The sequence below is a fragment of the Podarcis melisellensis genome (genome assembly GCF_964234715.1).
Source record: "Podarcis melisellensis genome assembly, chromosome: Z".
NCBI lineage: Eukaryota > Metazoa > Chordata > Lepidosauria > Squamata > Lacertidae > Podarcis > Podarcis melisellensis.
Genome location: NC_138547.1, coordinates 28,166,534 through 28,181,559, shown reverse-complemented (window position 1 = coordinate 28,181,559; position 15,026 = coordinate 28,166,534). Strand labels below are relative to the sequence as shown.

Here is a 15,026-nt window from a genome sequence, read left to right as displayed (position 1 = left end):
TTACCTTATTTCATCACTACAAACTTATTTCATCCCACCATTCATTTGTTTAAGGAAGGAGGGGAAACATAGGACTCTGGTGGCAGCCATCATTTCCACTACCACCCAGGACCAACTCAGAAAAATGTAACCTGCATTTTGAATGGGAAATGGCAGCTGCTAGAAGCAATGAATGAAGTCAGTTCTGCTGCTGCTGCCACCAACCCCCAAAAACCACATCCCCAAAAGATAACAAACACAGCTAATAAAAACTGTGCCCATTGTCCTGCTTTTCACCCAATGAGGTTCTTAAATGTAAGAAAGAGTTCTTTATTCAAGCCAGTAACAGCACAGGATTAGAGGTTCTTAAATGTAAGAAAGAGTTCTTTATTCAAGCAGGTAACAGCACAGGATTAGCAGCAGACAGAGTTCAAGAGGCATGATTCTGGAGTTTAGGGTTCAGGCAAGATGTGCACAACTGGACAGAAGCAACAAAGATGTCCCAACAGTTCCCATGCCCTACCACCAAGCTTTTAAAGATACAGTGTGACGTCCTCACTCGCAGTACTTGCTCGCTTTGCAGCAAACGTGTACTTCTCTGGGCGATAAAAACACTTTAATTGTACTCTGGTGTGCATTTGAATCCCTCCTGGGGGGGGGGAGCAACAGTCTGGATGCATCCCGAGTGTCTTAAGAGATAAGAAATGAATGACCGGGTAAGCATGCTGATCAATCCTTAGTTTTCAGAAAACAGAGATACATGAAATGGCACGTGGCAACTCCTTGCAACAGCAGTTCAAGTTAGTTCATCTAACAACTGCTATCTTTATTTATTATTTATTTTTAAAGTGCCTTTTCTTTGCTGTCAGAAGCAATACGACTTTCAGGTGCTGAACATATGCAAACGCTTGGCAGGCACTTAGCCTCTTGTTAGAATAGCGACTGAACACATGCACTGGACAGCCTGTCATTCCCACGGTCCTAAATTTAAATGAGACTGTTGTGCTTTATATTGCTCATGGGGATATTCCTCAAGATTGTAATGTTTTAATGTTTCTGCTGGCTCAATTCTCCCCATCGCAGTTGGTTGACTTACACTGGGATGAGGAGACAATTGAGGATGCTGCTTTCTGTTCCGAGAACTTGTGGTTGTCATCAGTTTATATACCTCCAGGGGCACAGTTTGTGGTCAATAGAAAATTTCATTGCCTCCAAAAAGACTCAGTGGAGGTCCAGCTTCCTGTCCATTCCGGTTGGGGGATTTCATCAACAATTTCATTTGCAGAATTCCTTGATACTGATAATTCAAGATCAATTTAATTTTACTGTCCCAGGAAGAGTAACATAAGGAATTCTTTACAATTTCCTGAACTGAAATGGTTTATATTACTAACCAGAATGTAGATGGTTTTTTTTTGGGGGGGGGGGGTTGAGTTTGAGTCTGTGTGGATTCTAGAGCACATTTTCCTAACTTGAGAGTGCTTACAGCAAATGTAAGCCCCCCAATTCCCCCCCCAATGTATATGTTCTTTAATTCGAGTCCATTTATTTATTTAGTAAGAGATCTCCTTATCAACATAATACATAATAAACAAAGGCATTCAAAAAGTTATAATAAATTGGTTATATGGTTAAGTACTCCATAAAAGTGACTTAAACATGTCAGACACTAAAATCTCAGTGAAATGGGTGAGTTTTTAACTGGCATCTTAAATTATGTGGAATTGGGATGAGACACAACACAGTGAGAAGGTCATTCCAAAGACATGGTGCCATCACAGAAAAGACTCTTCTGTCTGCCCTTGAACTACAAATGAAGGATGGATACTTGTAAGGAAGAGGCTTGGACCCCAAGACAATTTAAGGAAATGAATGGAAGCAAATGAATCAATGAAAAATTTCCCAACTTGCCCTCTTTTGCCCACCCTCAGTGGCCACAACTACCACTAGAGATGGGAACACACTTTCTGAGATAATATACAAACTGAAACACAGCCACCTTGCAGAATTTGCACCTCTCTAAAATTTGCAATGCAATTCTCCAGCCAAGTAATGTGTACAAAATTGCATATGAGCATGCATAAAAATGCTTATATTTGTGAAAATAACATTGAAATGCATCACATTATGGAAAATTTCTTTGTGAAAATGTGTATATTAGGGGGCATTGCATACAAAAATGTGTAAGTCAGAGGAGAAATTCATACGTACTAAAATGCTGATCTTTCTTTAAGTCTTCAAGAAAATGCCGAAATGATGCAGAAATGTGGAGAACTGAACCTAAGACAGGAAAAATGAGAAACAGAAAGACTCAGAAATGAATATATTCACCCTTCCCTTTTGCTGTTTCCTGAACACTGTGGAATAAGACACAATAAATGTTCTTTCTGTGAACTTTCTTAAGGTATCATATCTTAGAATCAAAGACCAATTTTCAGTGATTCCCTCTTGCTCAGTAGCTCCCGTACCCCAGCCCACATTGTTCAGGGTAACCACCCAGGGGCTAATCGGGGTAGGGGGCTAGAATATTTGCAGTGGAGAGAAAGGAATGGGGGAAATTATTGTAGGAACTTCCTTATCTTATTTTAGGATCCAAGTCAGAGTTTTTTTTGGGGGGGTGTGGAAAGTGTAAAAGTATTGCATTTGTTGATTTAAGAGTATCTCTGAAAGTCAAATTTTAGCAGTGAAATTTCAAATGTTTTAATTCTTTTCAAAAAGAATGCTGAATTTCAAAGTATCATTACTTTAACCTCTGATCCCCCACATGCCATTGGACTCCAAATCCAACTGGAATTGGATATTTAAAGAAATTAATATAGTGACAAGTCTGGTGGTTCTTCTTATTCCACATCAGAACAATTGGGATTGGGGAATTACTGCTTCATTTATTGGTTCCTTTTGGTTTAGGCAATACAGGACTCTCAAATGTGGGGTTTAATGTTACTTCTGGAAATTGCACTGCAGTTATCATGTATTGGCATGAAGTCACAATGAGAAGATGGTACATAAAACTTTCATATTACTGACTGCTCGACTAGAAATTGCAAAAACCTAGAAGCCGACAGTTAGCTTAACCTTTGAGCAATGGCTCCATGAATTTTGGCACACTGAAGGAAAATTAACATTCTGTATAAAATTAGCCAAAGGAAAAGCAAAACCTTTTGACCTTTTTTGCTACCTGGATTCCACTCATGAAATATGTTAAGGGAGACATACACACACAAGGCTCTTTTATCTGCTTTCCTGAGACTGTGGAACACCAGCTGAAATGGCTTTTGTCCTCTGCCATTTGGACGCTGTAATTTCTTTTGCTTTGGATATCCTCAGGAATCTTTTCAACTGCTTGTTCTACTGTGAGGGTGGGGTGGGACTTACCTGTTTCTATACTGTTGTTTTCTCATGAAAACCAATATACTACACAGAATTTACAGTACAGCTTTTGGGCAGGGGCACTCAAGGGTAAGCAGTACCGGAACCCATTTTTCCCTAGAAGAAAAGCACTGGTTTAAAATGTGGCACTCATAACAACTTCATGGTGAGTACTGGCACCTTTTTTCTAGAAGAAAAGCACTGTATATCTCTCTCTCTTATAACCCTGACCATTGGCCCTGATGGTGGGGCTGTTGGGAGCTGGCAGCCCCCCCCCCCCCGTTTCCCAGAGTTGTCTACCTTTTTTAGGGAGGACGGCACTGCCAGCGGGGCTCGAGGAGGTGGACAGTGGCTGGAGGGTGGCTTCTCTGGTGGGGAAGAGGTGGAGGCTGGACGTGGTGCCTCCCAGCTCAGCTGACTGCTTCATGCCATGGTGGCCACGGAAGATGGAGGCTCCAGGCACAGTGCTGCTTTGGCGCAGGTGGCATGGCGGAGGCAGGCAAGGGCGGTGAGCTGATGCTGGGAGGCAGCGCATCCAGCCTCTTCCCTGGCGCCCTCCAGAACTTGGCGCCCTGGCGCCCAGCACCACTAGCCTCCAAGGTAAGACGCCCCTAGTTGGGAGTCAAATGCCTACAACATCTGGGGGACCACAGGCTCCACATCCTACATTACTCTAGTTCTCTCTGCCCAAAGAGTCACTTGTTTAGGTTGGCTTTAATGGGGATTGAAAAACAAAACAATTTTGATGCTGTATGGTATCTATTTATATTAATAAAAAGAAAAAGAAAAGCATGCTGTATAGCCCCATAAGCACCATATGCCTCTCTGGGGTGAGGCCACCGTAACAATGCATGGTTCTTATTGCCAAAAGTGTCCCTTTTAGGAATCTGTTTCATTACTTCTGCAAACGTTCGTTGAATCTTCTGCTTATTTAAACTGCGATAACGTGCTTCACACAGCTGTTATTGTTCTTTGTTTCTTTGTTGTTCGTCTTGTTTTTATGTTGCTGTTTTTGAAAATTTAATAAACACATCTTTGAAAAAAGGAATTCTGCTTTAGATTGATGAATTTCACTCCAATTAACTCCAGAACTGAAGCAAGCAGAATACGTCATAGATCTCGGGTTCCTCAAGTTCCTTGACATATTTCGGCAAAACTGTTTCCCTTACACTTATGCCTACTGAGAAAACACTGCCAAAAAGAAGAAGAAGCAATTCTGATATAATCATAGGTATAATTGCATGAGGCATTTCATTTTGTTTTATTGGTGCACACACAGACAGGCACCCCTGCACATTAGTAAAACATAGCACAAAAGAATTTGGATGCAACTGGATGCACAATCACAACAAAGTTGTTCTCTTGCTGAGTTGTATTCATGCATATCTGCACATTGGTAATGAACTGAAGATTTGATAATTGGTGCTGAAGTGTGCATGCGGTGCATTATACATTCAGAAATAAACATCAGAACAATTGGGATTGGGGATTACTATTCCATTTATTGGTCCTTTTTGGTTTAGGCAATCCTGGACTCCCAAATGTGGGGTTTGATGTTACCTCTTGAAATTACACTGCAAGCACTTGCATTATACAGACAAAACTGCATAGCTTGAGAACAGGCCTTGAGGTTTGATCAATGCAAATTTCCTTCCTTTGTTTTTCTATTTTCCTTTTTTGGCCTATTAATCCTAAATTTCTGGAGAACTGCACTAGCTGTGATAAACGACTTTTTGATACCTGAAAATCCCAAAATAATATTGTTGTATCACCTTATAGACCTTTGTCAATTAAATGTATTCGTCTGCCACCTAGTGGGCATTACTAAGAAATGTGTGCAGAGAATGAGGATAAATGAAGGCGTAGAGTCAGTGAATGTTTCTGCACCATGAGTAAAGTGGTTGTGCAATGAAGACATAGTTATAGAAAAGAGAGAGATAACTTGTGAGCATTTTGTTGCTGATGGTGGTTTTTATTTGAGGGTGGTAGAGTTAAAAAGAGCTGTGATTAACAATGTATAGCAGAAAACCATGAGACTGTCCCAAGTATTCTCCAAAAGTTGATACCTACTGTTTGCTTTCTGGGAAAAGAGGCTGGTGGTTCTGCTGAGGCTTAGAACCAATTTGTTTTGCTTCCTGGGTCTTGCCCATGCCTGTGGCTGGTGGTTTCTGGAATCAATGCAAGAGTATTTGCCCTTTTCTCCAGGAAGTTTGGCTTGCCTTATCTCCCCAACATACCCATGGATATTTAAGGAAATCTGGCAAGTCATTCAGGTGGCTAAGATTGGCTACCATTTGAAGCATTGTCTCTCAGTGGTAGAGCATCTGATTTGCATGTATAAGGTCTCAGGCTCATTCCTTGACCTCTCCAGGTAGGCTTGGGAATGCCCCTGTCTGAAACGCTGGAGAGTCTTTGCTAGTCAGTGAAGCTAGATGGATCAATGGTTTGACTTGGTATAACCCACCTTAATGTGTACTCATTGAGACTGATGATTAAAGACACTCTACTGCGTGTCTCTCAATAAACTTTCCGTTAACTGAGCTACCTTTCTCAAGGTGTGTGAGTTGGTACTTTTTACTCCAAGTATTGCCAACTGTCTTGTTTGAAAACAGTGAGAAAGTGACCACTGTAAGCAGATGAAAACATTAACAGGATTTTAATAACACTTGTAATAAATACTATGGACAGTATGGCATAATACCATGGATTATGAAATAATATGCAGTTGAAAATGTTGACAATAGGACACATGGTGGGAAGTCAGGAGATTCAGAGAAATATCTAAATATGGATATACATTTGGTATTGTTATAACTTTACACTTGTAAAATCAAATAAAAAATATTTCAATCAGAAAAAAGAAAACAGTGAGAAAGCATACTCTTGTAATTCCTTTATGATATATATATATTTGCTTGTTTGTGTACCCCCACCCACATAAAGGAAAGAAAAAGAAATGTTACTATTGCAAAGGATGTAAACATGCAGCCTGCTCTAGCTATGTGAAAAGAATATTACCAGGAGGAGCTATGGGATGCAAACAACCATTTTACTGCTCTCAATATCTGCCTCTCACTTTGAGCATCCTTGACTGGAACAGCCTTTGCGAACCTGGTGCTGTCTGTGTATTTTAGGCTGCAATTTTCATCAGCCCTAGCCAGCACTGGCAAAGGTTGTCCTAGCTAATTAATAGTGTGAGAGCTGCTGTAATAACCAGATAGCTAATATTATTGAACTGCAGTTTTCTATAATATTCTACTGTGGTTTTACAGATTCATTGTGCACACACCTGCTATTTTTGCAAACCACTTAGAGACTATTTTTTGTATTTTATGTCTTGGTATCATCTTAGTATCTGGTGTCTTGTTATTTTAAATTTAGAATTTAGTGTTTTGGACCACAACTTTTTGGGGTTTTTTGTTATCTCTGGGATGGGTTTTTTATGTTTAATATTTAATGTTTTGGACAGTGACCTCCATCAACCCCAGCCATTATGTACTGACTGGGGCTAATGGAAGCTGAAATTCAAAAACCATTTGAGAATGCCAAGCTGGCAGAGTCTGGACTAGAGCTAAGAAGAATGTCTGAACCTTCATTTCCACTATAAGAGAACAATTGATTGCAAATCCCTGCAGATAAAAAGCAAAGAGGGGCAATAAAGAACCCAATGTGCATGGTTCTTTGGCATTAATTTCGAGCAACTAAAGTTGCAATCCCAATACAAGCTTAGTATTCCATTGAACATGGATGTCTCTATTTTCAGTGGAGAAATGCTGGAGGGTGTGGCATGATGAAACATAGTTGGAGGGTATGACACAATGAAACCTATGTGTACTGGGCAGATTTACCATTTCTTAGACAAGGTAGCAGGAGGAAAAAATGACAATTTCCCTCTGAAAGCTGTTTTTATTCCTCTAGATTTTGCAATTGTTGTTGTTTAGTCATTTAGTCGTGTCTGACTCTTTGTGACGCCATGGACCAGAGCACGCCAGGCACTCCTGTCTTCCATTGCCTCCCGCAGTTTGGTCAGACTCATGCTGGTAGCTTCAAGAACACTGTCCAACCATCTCGTCCTCTGTCGTCCTCTTCTCCTTGTACCCTCAGTCTTTCCCAACATCAGGGTCTTTTCCAGGGAGTCTTTTCTTCTCATGAGGTGTCCAAGTACTGAAGCCTCAGCTTCAGGATCTGTCCTTCCAGTGAGCACTCAGAGCTGATTTCCTTAAGAATGGATAGGTTTGATCTTCTTGCAGTCCATGGGACTCTCAAGAGTCTCCTCCAGCACCATAATTCAAAAGCATCAATTCTTCGGCAATCAGCCTTCTTTATGGTCCAGCTCTCACCTCCATACATCACTACTGGGAAAACCATAGCTTTAACTATACAGACCTTTGTTGGCAAGGTGATGTCTCTGCTTTTTAAGATGCTGTCTAGGTTTGTCACTGCTTTTCTCCCAAGAAGCAGGCATCTTTTAATTTCGTGACTGCTGTCACCATCTCCAGTGATCATGGAGCCCAAGAAAGTAAAATCTCTCACTGCCTCCATTTCTTCCCCTTCTATTTGTCAGGAGGTGATGGGACCAGTGGCCATGATCTTGGTTTTGTTTTTTGTTTTTTTATGTTGAGCTTCAGACCATATTTTGCAATAGCATTATGTTTAAACCAAAATGAAATCAGTTGCATCTTAAACAGTTGCAGTCACCCCTGAGATCTAATGGTGAAGGGCAGGTAATGATACTTATAATGTTGATATGACTATTACTGTATATCTTTAGTACAGGAGAGATGAAACTGTGTCTCTCCAGGTCTTACTGTACTCATACTCCCATCAGCCCCAGCCACCATGGCCAACAGTCAGGGCTGATGGGAGTCGTGATCTGTCAACATCTGGTGGGCACCAGGTTCCATCTGCTTGCTTTAGAGTAAGAGCAGTGATGCTTGACAGCTGTTTACAACTGCAAGTTGCCTTTGTTTCACAATGTTTTCAAAAATAATAATAGTATACTGTATAGCAATAACATATGCAATTACTTTATACAAATTGAGCAATTGGCTTTAGAAATCCAGTCCTAGTCAGGAGCAATCTATCCTCTTTAATTTCTTCCCTGTTATGCCAAACATCAGAGTGCATTGTCAGAAAAGTTTAGATAAAATGAAGAGACGTTGCGATGAGCACGCTGGATGTCAGCATGGTTCATAACATGTTTGGAAGTGATCAAAAATTATCGGCTTTTCTCTAATGCCTCAAGATAAAAACAAATGATTTCCCCGTGTCTGCTATGCAATTTATCCTGCTGTCTGCCAAAATATATTTTTTGGCAATGGCTGGAAGCAGGAAAATTGAAAACTGTTTTGGAAAATATGAATAGAGCAGGAAGGACAAAATCTTAAACACGGCATTGTTGATAGATTTTGTTTCTCCAAACTGGAAAAAGGCGACCCTGTTCTGACTGAAGGCAAATGCATTGGGAAGCTTAATACAGTTCTACAAACTGTGTTCCTGTACACATGAAAGATACCCATCTTTGGCTGAGAGCACAGGGACAAATGGCAGTTTCTAGAATGCACAGGAAATCAATACAAGGACAGTGATACACAATTTTTGATATATCAGTATAGATATAACAACAGGTGAGGACATTCTTTTTACTGCAGGCAATCTGTGGCCTCCCATCAGTCTGAACCTGGTCAACAGGGATGATGGAAGTTGCACTCCCAACAGCACCTGGAAGGCTTCAGGTTCCCCCATCCTTGTTTTACTGCATTACCCAAGTAAGGAACATAGAAAGCTGCTTTGTACCAAGTGAAACTATTGGTAAATCAGGATTAGTATTGTCTACACATTGACTGATAGTGGCGATCCAGGGTTTCCGATAGGAGACTTCGTTAATTGACACAGACATTGAAAATGTATATGAATTGATGAAGGTTTAAAATGGATAATGGCTAAATGTGTGTTGCTCACATTGGGGTTTTCCACAGTTGCTTTCTAAAGGACTCTGAGCTCCTTAATGAATAACTGTTGGTTGTTTTCTGTTACTATAAACTGTTATAACCTTAGATTAGGTAACTAAGGTGTTGAGTTGCAAATCCATCATCTTGGAAGGGTGGTGGCTGTAGAAGGATGTAAATGAAGTTCTCCAGAAGGGAGAGTAAAAAGCCTAAAGCCAATGGAGGCTGGAATGCAGGCTGCGAAGAAAGAGAGAGAGAGAGACCTTTTCTTATATGTCTGTTCGGATTATTTCATATTTTGTAAGATGCCACACCTGTACCGGACAGCACAATACATTGTATGGATATTTTGGCTGTGTCTATGATGCTTATGTTTTGTTTTGAAGAATTCTGCCAGTAAAAGTTTGAATAATATATTTAAGGGCCTGGACAATGAGTCATTTCCAAAAGGAGGCAGTTCTTATGCTTCCAGTTGCTTCAAACCATGCAATATTAATTTCTGGAAAAGACTTGCCAAGTCTGACTTAGAGATGGTGGTGCTTGAACCTGAAACTAGAGCTTTTGACGTGAAATCATGTGCTCTATCATGGAGATATGATTCTACCTCACCTGTTGACTGTGCCAGTCCCAGGTGGGTTTTTTTGTGGGTGAGGGCCGTTGGTATGTTCATTCTTGGATAAGGCAAGAGCTAGTGAGCTAGTGAGCTAGTGAGCAAGAAGCCAGAAGCCAGAAGCACCTCCTCCTCCTCCTCCTCCTCCTCCTCCTCCTCCTCCTCCTCCTCCTAGGGTTATCATATTTCAAAAAGTAAAAACCAGGACACCCCAAAAGTTATGGTTTTGTTTTCCAGAAAAAAACAAAATACATATAAATACATCAAAACTAATGGTCCCTTTCCGAAATCCAAATCTTGATTGCTCAGCCAAGGCCATCACTATTCAACAGCACAATGAAAAAAGGAGATAAAACACAGTCCGCTATAAATATCCAGTATATATCCAGTATCTTTACAATTAACACCCCCATAATACACATTACAGAAGTGTCTAAAACAGCATGTCACACCTATGTTCTACCCGCATGACCAGTGGCAGTGAATACTGCTTGCTGTAAATCACAAGTGCAGAGAGCACCGCTGTGGCACTTAGGTCGTACCTATGGGCTTCCCACAGGCATCTGATTGGCCACAGTGTGAACAGCACACTGAACTATATAGACCTTTGGCCACATAGCCAGCTCAAGACATTTTGCTGCCTGAGGTGAAGGACAAAACTACACAGAGGGTACAGCGCACACCACATGGCACTCACAACTGCATTCCCTCCCCGCACCTCACCATCTGCCACCTGAGGCAGCTGCCTCACTCTGCCTCAACACAAGGCCAGCCCTATTGGGCCTGACCCAGCAAGGCTGTGTGTGTGTGTGTGTGTGTGTGTGTGTGTGTTATTCAACCCTGCTATTGGGCACTCTCCAGCCTCTTTCATTTTTCTAAATTTTTCTGGCAATCAATCAAAAGGGAATCAGCCCATTCTTCTTCTTCTTTTGACAGAAAAAGTAACACTCAAAAAACTATCTGGATCAAATATGGTTGTCTGGGTCAGATTTTTCAGAAATAGACCTGTGCACCCTCTCCTATCCAATGCCTGTTGTCCCACAATCCTTTTCCAAACTACCTTCCACACTGCAAAAAAAGTTTCTGCCTTCACAACACTTCTTCCATTGTTGAATTATTGGCCTGGAGACCTCCATGGAAGTGGCACCCCCAGCATTTTAGTCTAACTCCCCCCCCACACTTTTTTTGCCAGCACAAATACCTCTCTGGACAGACATCTTCCTTTTCAGAATACCTCCTCCACCCACCCAATAAAGAGATTAATTTTAGCCAGGGGGGTAAAGACTTAATACCCCCCTTCCCCGATTTCCACAACACACTGTTGTTAAGTGCTTATTACCTGTTTTGCATACCACGAACCCTTTCAACAAATTGCTTCCACACTACACTCTTAACTTTTGGAGGGAAATTTTCAAAGTCCAAGGGTTAAGAAATTTAAACGTTTAAAGAGTCATGAAATGGACCGTTTCCGCTTCCCATCTGGCTTTTATCAATTTTAAGTCAGTTTCAGAAGTACTGCTACACAATCAAAACATACAATCTCCCTTAGTCGGATAATTCAATTTTATAAATGAATTACTTATGTGCCTATAAGTAAATGCATTCCTATGCAGGGAGATATTGACTGCTGTCAATGAAATAATCAAGTCCAGGGAGGGGTGGGGGAGTTGTCCCTGGAAGCGGTCTGAGCTCTAGAGGGCTCATAGTATGCTAGCCTTGGGTCCAAAGGAGGGTAGAAGGAGAATTCACATCTGTATTTAAAACAAAACAAAACAAAAACCCACGTCTTTACAAGCAAGAAACCCTGGCAGGCCTCAAATTACTACTGCTTATTGACGGAACCAAATGCCTTCCCTACAGGGCTGAGTTATGGGCGATGGAAATCTTGCTTGCTAATAGGTTCAAAATTGTTTCAAATTTGGGCATGACCCAGTCAAAGTTAAGCACGTTCAAGGTGCTTATTAAGAACTCATGTGGATCTTTTCTGCAGGAACCTCCCTGCCTATGATGGTGGCTGTGTGTCCTACTTTGTAGAAGGCAGATGTTTATTGGAAGAGCTGTCATTGGACTGTCTTCTCTTTGGAAGGCTATTCAGTCAAAGTCTGGGTTAAAGGAGGGCGAGCAGGAGGAGGGCCTTGAAGTTGCCCATCAACCATGGTTTCCTGGATGGCAGACTAAGAAGGCACACAGACCATAGTCTCCTTTGCTAGGATGAAACGCACTGTACTTCTGTTCAAATGACGGTAATTGTTTTAGAAATTTGCATCCATAAATGATGTATTATACTTCTACTTGTTGTTAGCCGCCCTGAGCCCGGTTTCGGCTGGGGAGGGCGGGATATAAATAAAAATTTTTATTATTATTATTATTATTATTATTATTATTATTATTATTATTAATAATAATAATAATATTTAAATTACGGTAATTATTTATAAATTTGCAACCCTACAGACTATTTATTTATTTATACATACCCTGACTTTTTCCCTGATGGGACTCAAGGCAACATACAGATAAAAAATAAGAACTGCTAAAAACAGAAGAATCAGTCATTAAAATGCTATTAAACATTGATAGAATTCAAATTACAGACATATAAAATCTGCTTTAAACATACCAGTAATTACAATAAAAACAGCACGACACCAGCCCTTTAATGAAAAGCACTCAGTTCCTCAACGCCTGTTGGAACAAGAGCTTCACCTGCCGGCAAAAGGACAGCAAGGAGAAAGCCAGTCTAGCTTCCCTAGGGAGCAAGTTCCAAAATCTGGGAGAAGTCCCTTGGCAAATTTAGTGAAAAGCAGCATCCTGTTCATTGGCGGTGTGTTCCCAATGCTAATGTTGTTTCGCAATGCCTAGCCTAATACAGCTGAAAGGGTCAGGTGCTCTTGTCCATGCCACGGCCAGTCCAACCAACACAGCTGCTAGGGTCAGCCCTATCATTAGGCGGAATGAAGCAACTATCTCAGGTGGCCGATGCTGGGGAATGGGAGTGGTGGCAAGGTGTTGGAGGACGAAGGTGTCTGTGCCACCCCATCTGCCTGGCATCTCCTCAGATAGCAGGCTGCCCTTAGGTGCAGTGGGCAATGCCATCCCTGCATCAGGGTGGAAGTGAGATTAAATTGCCACCCTTTTAAAAGTTTTTCCTTACATATCAAACCTGAATTGCAACTGCACCTAGTGGGATAGATCAGATCCACAGAAAGGTGTGCTCAATACAGAAAAGAGACTGAGCTACATAATGGGAAGTCTCTGAGTCTAAGTAACTGAGGCAGATAGTGGAGATGAGAGATGAAGTTCTAGGCCTAATGGACAAAATAAAGGTAAAGGTAAAGGGACCACTGACCATTAGGTCCAGTCATGGCTGACTCTGGGGTTGCAGCGCTCATCTCGCTTTATTGGCCGAGGGAGCCGGCGTACAGCTTCCAGGTCATGTGGCCAGCATGACTAAGCCGCGTCTGGCGAACCAGAGCAGCGCACGGAAACGCTGTTTACCTCCCCGCCGGAGAGGTACCTATTTATCTACTTGCACTTTGGCATGCTTTCGAACTGCTAGGTTGGCAGGAGCAGGGACCGAGCAACGGGAGCTCACCCCATTGCGGGGATTCGAATCGCCGACCTTCTGATTGGCAAGTCCTAGGCCCTGTGGTTTAACCCACAGCACCACCCGCATCCCTAATGGACAAAATAAAGGCTGACAAATATCTGAACCCAGCTGGTGTCCACCTGAGAGTTCTCAAGGAACTCAAATGAGAAATTGCTTGTCTTCTATGTAACTTGTTCCTCGGATCAGCATCCAGGATTGGAAGACTGGAAAGTAGCTAATGGAGCACCATTTTAAAAAAAAAAGGTCCAAGGGGCATCCTGGAAACAGATTAACATGTCCTGGGAAAACTGGAGGAAAGTTGGTAACTTTGAGCCAATCAGGATTCCTAAATGTGAGGAAAACCTCTATTGCAATTATTAATATTGTGCATATGGAAGCAATAGGATGCATAAAAACTACTCTTCTTGAAGTAAACATTGTCCAGTCCAAAAATATGGGTCCAAAGCTTTACTAACAGAACTTGTTCAAAAACAGACACTCAAAATGTTAAAGTTGCATCCAAATAGTTGCATAATATCACGTGCTTCTCCAAGCACAGGTACAGCATCTTAGATATATGAAATTACTTCATCCAGAGCTGAAAACAAAGCTCTGCCCCTGCCGCAGCCTCCATTACAGCCTATGAATGTATTCCTAGAGAAAATCATTTGCATACCTTCCTACCCAACTGCTTCAGAGAGAGAACAATGATGAAATCACACAAAATGGAGATTTGTAACTGAATACCCCATGTGATCTAAGTTAAATACAGTGGTACCTCGGGTTGCAAATGGGATCCGTTCTAGAGGCCTGTTCGCAACCTGAAAAGAATGCAACCTGAGTCTGCGCATGTGCAGGTTGCAATTCACTGCTTCTGCGCATTCGCGTGACGTCATTTTGGGTGTCTGCGCATGTGCGAGCAGCGAAACCCGGAAGTAACCATTTCTGGTACTTCTGGGTCGCGCGGGACACAACCTGAAAACGTGCAACCTGAAGCAAACGTAACATGAGGTATGACTGTACATCACGAGAGCTGGCAGAGATACATTCTAAGTTAATTATCAACTATTAAGCACTCAGCTGGTCTTGCTTAGCTTCAGTGGAATTATCCAATGTTAAACCTTTAGCAATACGCATACAGAGTTACTTTCCATTTCAATATACAATTAGGGCTTGTTACACGTAGGGCTTGTTAAATATAATTGTTTAATTGTACATTGTATATTGTTTTCAATTAAACAATATACAATTAAACAATTATATTTAACAAGCCGTACGTGTATGTAGTCTGGCCAATCAGGGTTTCGGCATCCCTTGTGCCGAAAAATTTTCCCATCCCCAATCTACAGGATTTTCTTTGCCACCTTCCCAACAAATTGTGGTCCTGAGGTCACATCTATCTTCCACACCTCAAAGATAACAGCCAGTAATGGCCAACCCAACTTTCAGATTGCTTCTGTGTGAGTTGGCCCTATGTACACACCAAGGGCCCCATCAAATCTAGAACCAGCCATACTGTGACTGGTGGTAA

General features: G+C 41.5%; 1 protein-coding gene across 2 annotated transcripts in view; it reads right to left on the bottom strand.

The window, feature by feature from the left end:
* Nucleotides 1-350: 350 nt before the first annotated feature.
* LOC309362043 (uncharacterized protein) overlaps nt 351-15,026 on the bottom strand; it is a 50,800-nt gene continuing 36,124 nt past the window's right edge. The window contains exon 3 of one of the 2 annotated variants that reach the window (XM_081897530.1): nt 351-2,259. In XM_081897530.1, the coding sequence (XP_081753656.1) occupies nt 2,209-2,259 (51 nt within the window). In that variant the 3' untranslated portion in view covers nt 351-2,208. Of the gene's footprint in view, nt 2,260-9,330; nt 9,534-15,026 lie in introns of those variants that run through there. The other variant, XR_014164720.1, reaches the window with a different exon arrangement.